Source organism: Gambusia affinis, linkage group LG22 (assembly GCF_019740435.1).
Source record: "Gambusia affinis linkage group LG22, SWU_Gaff_1.0, whole genome shotgun sequence".
NCBI classification, from domain to species: domain Eukaryota; kingdom Metazoa; phylum Chordata; class Actinopteri; order Cyprinodontiformes; family Poeciliidae; genus Gambusia; species Gambusia affinis.
The window spans coordinates 324124-332955 of record NC_057889.1 but is presented as its reverse complement, the minus strand read 5'-3'; the positions used below and the strand labels follow the sequence as shown (position 1 = coordinate 332955).

Below are 8832 nucleotides of genomic sequence, written 5' to 3'. Positions count from 1 at the left end.
CGCTTCAATCCCGGTTTTTTTCCAGAGTTTTTTCTTTCAGGTTCTGTGAAGTTCTGGATCCGTCCCGAACTCTCAGATAGTTCAGGTTCTTCTCACGGTCCAGAACCAGACCTGTTAATCTACCAGGTTTCTATGGAAACCAGCTCAGCCTCTTTACTTACCCTACCCTTTATGAACCAAAAGGTAACTGTAGGAATAAAGATTTCATCTGGAATCCTTGATTTTATTTTATTTTGCAGGTCACTGAGAAATGATGAGTTTCTGCAGACGGTCGGATCCGGGAAAGATCCGGTCTCAGATCATTTCATTTGGATCTGAGGTTTTATTTAAGAAATTATTTGTTTAATATCTTTATCATATTTTCTTATAACTGAGTTTCGAAATTAATATAATTTCATCTTTGCACTTTCTTGTATTTCTTTGTCATTTGTATTTCTTCTGTAATGTATTTACTTATAATACAATAATTGGCCTTTATCTAAAAATGTCTTTTTTAATAAACATTTCACAAAATGTTCATCAAGACATTTTTTCACTAAGAGTATGAAAAGTTTTTAGATTTTATTCAGGAATATAAACAAATAGTAATTTATCTTTATGTTGATTTATGTTTTGTTTTGATTTTATGAATAAAGTTTAATTGTTGATTTATCGGACCGTTTGCTGCAGAGCTGCGTCTCGGCCAGCAGGTGGCAGTCAAACACCGGAAGAAAAACATTCAGCAACGATGTGAAATAAAAGCAGGTAAAACCGGAACATTAAAGCTATTTAAGATTTTATTAAGTTTATGGCCTTTAAATCAGAATTTCTCCGAGATTTAAATTATATTCCAACGTCAATATTCAGATTGAACATGATTGTTATTCACGTAAATGTTTGTCAGATTTAATAATTATCTAATGAAATAATGGACATTTTTTTTATTTATCAAAAGTTGTAAATTAACTTAATTAAATTTATACTTAAACATAAATCTGTACAAGTAATTCGGTCAATTTCCTGCAGTTTTTTTATTTTTATATATATAAATAATGGATAATTTGGTTCATATTTCGTTGTGACTTGTTGCTGCTCTGGGTTGCTAATAAAGTTTTAGGAGCGAAGGACAAAGGTGGCGAAGTGAGTGTTGTGCGCATGTGCAGTTCGTTTCTGTGGACTTTGATCCATAAGCTGCGGCAGGATGGTGAGTTGGACCTTCTTTATCTTCTGGTTCTAGTTCTGAACTGAAGCCGAACTTTTTTTCGAGTTCCAGCAGAATAAAGAGATGAAGGATCAGTTTCTTGTTTCCTGTTGGACAGAACAGCAGGAAAAAGTTCAACTTTGACCCAAAGTGTCATCAGCGATATCTGGTAAAGATTTATTTTCTGCTTCAGCTGCAGGTGACTGTCCAGAATTCTGGTTCTGGATGTTTGGACCCGTTAAATGATCCAAACGTGTTGAAATAAATTTATGGTCAGAATCAGCAGCAGATGGAACAAATTCTGATAAAATAATAAATAAGAATCAAATAAATAAAACGGTGGAAAACACAGTGGAGCCACTGCTCCAGCTGAAGGACATACTGGACCCAGGGGACAACTGGACCCAGGGGACAACTGGACCCAGGGGACAACTGGACCCAGGGGACGACTGGACCCAGGGGACGACCCGGACGTACTGGAGGGACGATGTTCCTCTGCTAGTAACGCTGTGGGCCTCCCACTGAGGCTGGTGACCTTGTGACCCCGTGACCTTGTGACCCCGGATCAGAGGAAGAATATGGATGGATAAAATATAAATCATACCAGAATTCATAAGTGAATTAACTGAAGAATAAAGAAAATGAGTTAATTAACAATTATATAAACATAAATCATAAATGTAGGAATTATTTATTCTTTATTTTTATTATTGAATTTAATTTGTTGTTAGTTTATTTGATAGTTTTGGGTAATTTTAAGTTAAGAGTTTTTATTTTGTTATTGTTTGTGTATTTTGTGAAGCCATTTTCTCCAAGTTTTTAATTTTAAATTTTTTGTTTGACTAATAAAATCCACTGTAAAGTTCTAATCGGACCCGTTCATCAAAGTTAACGAATGTTTAAATATTGAGCTTTAAAATACATAAATAAAAATAAAATGAATCTTTGAAAAGATGAGGACATTTTTCAATAAATGATTTATTAAATTTGTAACTTATTTAACACGAATGGAGAAAAAGAATGAATAAATAGTTAAATTATGTAAATCAAGTTTACATTTATGTACAGAAAAATGATCATTTTCAAAAATAAATACATGAATAAATGTATTTATTTATAGAAACATGTTAACCTTGGATTTAACATTTTATTCATTTAATTTATGGATAAAATGAAATGAATACAAATGATTAAATTATTATTAAAACTTAAAAACTGGTTTATGAATGAAGTGACTTTATTCCTTCAGAACCAAATAAACTCAACAGAACCAGCAGGTACCGAGATCAGAACCGCAAAAGGAACCAATCCTCTGGTTCTGGTTCAGACCCGGTTCCGACCCACCGCCTGCAGCAGTAACGACCCGCCCTCCGTCCCCCCGCGGGGTCAGAGGTCAGCCTGCTGTTTGTTTGGGGCTGATCCTGTTACAGACCCGAACGGGCCACACGCAGCGTTCAGCGGCTACTGGATCCTCAGAACCAGAACAGATTCAGTCCGTCAGAATTTTTAACATTTCTGAAACTTTTTCTTCTTCTGGGTTCTTTTGTTTGGGTCCAAATGAGCCTCGACCCGCTGCAGAACAGAAACATGAAACCATAAAACAAACGGTGAAAAGAGAATCTCAGTTTCTTATTATATAAAAGAAATAATAATAATAATAAGTATTATTATTATAATTATAATGATTAATAATAATAAATAATTAGGGTCTGTTTGTGGCTCTAGTGTTCCTTATAGGCTGACAGAGGGGGGAGACATGCGGTGCATGTCGGTCGGGTCCGGGAATCGAACCCGCGACCGCCGCGTCGAGGACTGAAGGCCTCCAATCGTGGGTCACGCTGTCCACTACGCCACCACAACACGCCCCACATTGACATTTTTTAAATTGAATGAGTTTATTATCATATTTCCGTTATTACATTATGGATCTCAGCGTCTGGAAAACAGTTTTAATTTAATTTAATTGGTGTTTTTGTCTCTGACCACAGATGGACGATAAGAATCAGATGCAAATCTTTTATTGTTTTTTACTTTGTATTTTAATTTGTTTTTAAATTTACTTTATTAACATTTAATGCTTCACTTTGTTTTTATTTGCAGTAATAACTGACAGAAATATGAATTTACATGAACTGATCAGTCTGATGCTCCTCCTGCAGGCGGCCGGGTCGGTTCTGCGGGTCCATGCGGTCCGGTTCGGTCCGGGTCAGGAACTGTTGGGATCGCTGCAGGCGTTGGTGGAGGAGCGACGACTCAGAGCGCCCTTCATCATCACCTGTGTGGGCAGCGTTACCAGGGCAACGCTCAGGCTGGCAAACGCCACGGCAACAAATACTAACGAGGTACGAGAAGGAACTGTTCAGGGGAACTGGTTCATGTTCAGTGATCTGTTGGACTGGTGAACAGTTCAGTCCAGCTGTCCAGGTTCTGACCCGGTTCTGCTCCCAGGTTCTGCAGCTCAGCGGTCGCTATGAGATCGTCTCTCTGGTCGGGACGCTCAACAGCGACGCCCACCTCCACATCAGCCTGGCGGACGCCCAGGGTGCCACGGTGGGCGGCCATGTTCTGGGCGGCCTGGAGGTGTTCACCACCGCCGAGGTCGTCGTGGGCGACGCCGTCGACCTGCGGTTCAGCAGGGAGCCCGACCCGAGGACGGGCTTCCCCGAACTGGTGGTTCTGACCCGGTCAGAGCCTGAAGAGGGTTCTGGACCCGGACCCGGTTCTGTCTGATAAAAATGTCCCTGATTAAATCGCTGTCAGCTTTCCGTAGCCGACCCAGAACCTGTGGCCAGCGGATCAGAACCAGAATCAGAACCAATCATTTGTAAACAGCGTTTCTGTGAAATAATTGACCTTTGACCCCAGCCTCTCTGTTCCTGCTGAGCTGTGAGCGGTTGCTATGGAAACAGATGAAATAAAAGCCTGTTGGTTTGTTTTGATTTTCATGGATGAAAAGTTTCCAGATTTGTGTGGAAACTTTAAATGGCCGCTTTGCTTTGTTGTTTCTCGCTAAGATAATCCTAAATCTCCCAGCATGCCTACTGCCCCCCCTCCCCCCTCCCCCCACGCCGCCGCGCGCCATTAAAGCGGAGCTACAAAGCGCGTTTGGAGGCGTTGGTGGTCTGCGGCCCCCTGGGGCCCGTCTTCCTGATCTGAGGCGTCTGATCAGGCCGGCCGTTGTCACGGCGATTACCGCTTTCAGCTCATTTCACATAATAAGAGCAGCGGCCATGTTGGCTCACTGCCTCAGAGATCGGCTTTATTGATCATTAATGATCGGATTTAACCTTCAGCTGATCTGAACTCTGACTCCACACAGTAACTCTGCTCATGACCTTTGACCTGCTCTGAGCTTCACTGGGAGGTTTTCCTGTCTGGTTTGGAGATGACCTTTGACCCCTCCTAGGTTGATGAACAACAGTTGTTTCCTCTAATCTTGTGATGATGATGCAGACAGGCTCTGTTAAAACTAGGATGTGATGCATCATGTGTTGCTAGGCAGATTTAACTTTAGATAGTTATGAGATACCAGTGGTGGCTACAGCTAGCTGCTAGCTCTACAGACCTAGCCATAAATATTAGTTCTGCTGATGCGCATGGTATTTAGCCGAAGCTAATGCTATTGTAGGGCTGCACAGTGGTGCAGTTGGTAGAGCTGTTGCCTTGCAGCAAGAAGGTCCTGGGTTCGATTCCCGGCCCGGGGTCTTTCTGCATGGAGTTTGCATGTTCTCCCTGTGCATGGTGGGTTCTCTCCGGGTTCTCCGGCTTCCTCCCACAGTCCAAAAACATGACTGTCAGGTTAATTGGTCTCTAAATTCTCCCTAGGTGTGAGTGTGTGTATGAATGGTTGTGTGTCTCTGTGTTGCCCTGCGACAGACTGGTGACCTGTCCAGGGTGACCCCGTGACCCCGCCTCTTGCCTGGAACGTAGCTGGAGAGGAACCAGCAACCCTCCTGACCCCATTAGGGTGAACAGGAAATGGATGGATGGATGTTGCTATTGTTAACCCTTGAGCACCAATTTACTGTTGATGTTAAAATTCATTTGTCCTACAAGTTTTTAAAAACAAAGAAACAAATAAATGTAGTGAAAACCTGTTTATACATGACCAAGAACTTTATGTCTGGTTTGAAATCAAATTATTAGACAAAAACACAAAATCTGAATTCTTCACCACTTCAAAATAAGAGCATGGATTTAAACGTTAGAACATTTCTGAACAGCTTATAACCAAAACTTCAACTAAAACTTTACAAAACAGACAAGTAATTAGCACTCAGAATGCATCCTGAGAAGAAGAAGCTAAGAGCTAAAGGAAAAGCTAGCGCTGCTATAAATAAAGAAGTGATGGATCTCAGAGGAACTAATTCCTCCGTCCTTCCTCTCATTTGCAGCTTCTCCTCCCAGCTGCCTCCCTGCTCTTGTTATCAGTGAATAATGAGGAATGCAGCAGGATGCAGCGGGGCCCCGCCGCTCTGCAGCCGCCCCCTCTCCGCCTCACTTCTGACGGCCTGCCCAGGTCGTTTGTCCGGCTGATCCGGCTAATGACGGCCGGCTGTGTGAAGCTCTTAGCAGGGGGCCGATCTCACACACCGATCAAACATCAGAGCTTCACAGATTCACACAACAATGAGCACAATTAGGAAGGTTTTCCTCCAGACCAGGAGGAGGAGGAGGAGGAGGAGGAGGAGGAGGAGGAGGAGGAGGAGGAGGAGGAGGAGGAGGAGGAGGAGGAGGAGGAGGAGGAGGAGGAGGAGTGCAGCTCAGATTCTGCTCCCTTCAGGTGGAACCGGACCTGAACCTGGTCATGACCTTCATCATGACCTTCATCATGACCTTCATCATGACCTTCAGCTGTAAATGAAATAAAAACATTTTCAGTTTGTTTTTATTTTATTTACTTTTGTATTAATTTCTGTTTCTTTATTTCAACAGTCCTGCTGCTTTTAATAAATTCATATTTCTGATTCAAAAACAAATCAAAGTGATTCAAACAATGAATGTAAATATTAAACGGTATTTAAATTGCTTAAAAAAACATTTAAAATGGTTTAAAAATAATATTCTAATAAACCGGTTAATTTTCAATGTTAATGTTTTTTATCTGAATCAAAATTTTAAAAAAATCAAATGTCCCAGTTTATTGTTTCAGTATAATAAATGTAGAAAATTATCACCTTTATCTGGAGGATTTAGTTTTAATGTTTGTCCAGAAAACATTAATTCTGTTTCATCGGATAAATTAATCTCCATCAACATGTTAATACTCCACTTCCTAAATTAATTGTCTCGTTTAGGAGATAAATTACAGCGTTAATATCGTAAAGTTTTTGTTATGAAAGATTAAATTAAAAATAATCTGTAGATCATAGAAAATATCATCCATAATCATCCGTAATATTTTTAATTCCTTCCGCAGAATAAAATATATTTATGATTGTATTTATTAACAATGTTCATTAAATTCTAATGGAATTAAATTTTGCAGCTGCTGCTGTTTTCCACCAGGGGGCAGCAAGAGCAGCTTCATGAGGCTGCTGTGGGTCAGAACCTGAAGGTTCTGCTTTAGGTCCGAGTGGAGCTCCAGAACCGAACCGGGGTTCTTCTTCTTTAAATCTGTGATGCTGCAGAGCCGGACAGAGCTTAACTCTCTGTCAGAGTAATCAGATTACTCAGCTGTAATCAGAGTAGTCCACTTAGACTTAAACAGGTTTTTGGTTCCCGGAAGTTGGAGGTTCTGGAGGTTCTGGTCAGTGGATCTTCTCCAGGATGCTGCAGGATGCTGCATGATGCTGCAGGATGCTGCAGGATGCCAAGTAAAGCTCCATATGATGACAAATTGGTTCCAATATTATAAATGTTTTAATATTTGAAAAACATTAATTTCAAAAGTAAAACTTTGAAAAACTTCAATAAAAAATATATTATTATTTAGAATCTCTATGCAATAGTGGAACTTTAATTGAATTGATATTTTTTCAAACTTCATTTTTTCAAATTGTTTTGAAAAACTTTAATCAGCAGAACGTGATACGTTAAAATCCGACTCGTTTGAGTTTTGAGGCGTTTTGCTCTTTGCTTATAAAATCCACTTTCTCTCCACATCATCAGTTTTTCCTCTTCATGAATTTGTACGCAGTTGATCTGCTGAATCCAGAGGATCTTCTGGATCTTTTCTGTCCTGATCTGAGGTCAAAGCCTCTTTCTGGCGGAAACCTTCCGCCTGGGGGCGCTCTCCCTCCGTCACAAACCTGCTGAATTCTGTTTTGTCTGCAGATCTGTTCCGGTTTTCTGTGGGGTTTTTTGTTTTTTTATTAAACACTTTGAACAATTGTACAAGATCACGGGACATGTACATACATGAAGAACTCAGGTCTGACAGGCTTAAGGCACACATGTCATTATAAGACAACAATAAAAAAAGCAAAATAAAAATATAAATAAATACAATTTGTCAAACATCAAACAGAGGAAAGCAGAACGGCAAAACAGGAAAAGACAGAGAGGAACTAGTTCTCAAATAAATTCAGATCATTTTAGGTTGTATTCCTGCTTGTTTTTCATCAGTTTTAAGGTTCTGAAGTGTTTGACCATTAGGAGGTTTTTAAAGGCTGAAAAGTCAGGATTTCTATTTCCTCATTTCCAGGAGTGGATGAAGAATTTGGTGAGGATCAGCAGGTTGTTCAGAATGAGGTCTAAATATTACATCCTCTCTTTTTAAAGGATGATGCAGGAAATGTTTTGATGAGATCCAGTCCTGAAAAAGAGATCCAGATTATAACAAGCAAAATTCATCATGAGACAACCAATCTCCGCCATCATTTAGAAAATGTCTTTTGGACCAAAGACCTTTTTCCATCCAGTGATCCAAACTCAGATTTCTTCCTGTGAAACTCGTTTCTGTTCGTTTCTGTGGCTCCAGTTGGAGTTTGGTGAGGAATGAATCTGTTCATGTTCAGAAGTTTCCAACACAACAAAACCTGATTGTAAAGGCAGATCATTTAACAGGAAGTCTGTCCACACCAGAGTCACATCTAGGAACAAAATCTATGCTTCCAATCTTTTTAAACCAACCTTTGGGGAAACAAAACCAGAAACTATTTTATTAGAAACCAGTTTAGCTTTAAAACCACATTTAAAGTCAACAGCTTGTAAACCTCCATCTTTAAAGTCTTTCTTTAAGTGGAGGACTCGATTTTTCCAGATGAAATTAAAGTTCATCTGATTTCTATCTGTAATATATTTGTTATATATTTGGCGGTAGAATAAACTGGGATCTGAACTGGGACAGCGACTCCATTTTGGTTCCACAGGTTCTCCAAACAGAGTCAGATCTATTTAATGGAGATTTGCAGTTCTATATTTTATTCTCTATGTTAACAGTTTCACTGAGTTTAACGTCTTTAGTTATTAAAATTACTAGATTTTTAACTGAGGATTTAATGGGGATATTGTGTCGGATCAGAACCATGAATCACCATCAGTTCATATTTCAGCAGGTTTTATTTAATCCTGATGCTTTGGAGAAAGTATTCATTCATTTATTGCAGCTCTGTTTCACTGTTAATGGGAGACGCATCGAGTGGCAGTGCAGCTGAACTTGTTATAAAAGCTTTTTATCATTCTGCAGAAGTTTGGTCCAAATCCAAACG

At 39.9% G+C, this 8832-nt stretch overlaps 1 protein-coding gene across 2 annotated transcripts; it reads left to right on the top strand.

The window, feature by feature from the left end:
• The first annotated feature begins 1090 nt into the window (after positions 1-1090).
• On the top strand, positions 1091-4126 carry LOC122825546 (bifunctional protein GlmU-like). Of its 2 annotated transcripts, none has more exons than XM_044106989.1 (3): positions 1091-1183; positions 3340-3522; positions 3629-4126. In XM_044106989.1, exons 1-3 carry the CDS (start codon positions 1181-1183, stop codon positions 3908-3910), a joined length of 468 nt encoding a protein of 155 aa, XP_043962924.1. In that variant the 5' UTR covers positions 1091-1180; the 3' UTR covers positions 3911-4126. The 2 variants fall into 2 exon arrangements, 1 of the variants encoding a protein (XP_043962924.1); XR_006369661.1 differs by lacking the exon at positions 1091-1183 and adding an exon at positions 1190-1349.
• Positions 4127-8832: the final 4706 nt, after the last annotated feature.

Coding starts and splice junctions, on each gene's coding strand:
- LOC122825546 (XM_044106989.1), top strand. Junction 3,523..3,628: donor CGGCAACAAATACTAACGAG/GTACGAGAAGGA, acceptor TTCTGCTCCCAG/GTTCTGCAGCTCAGCGGTCG.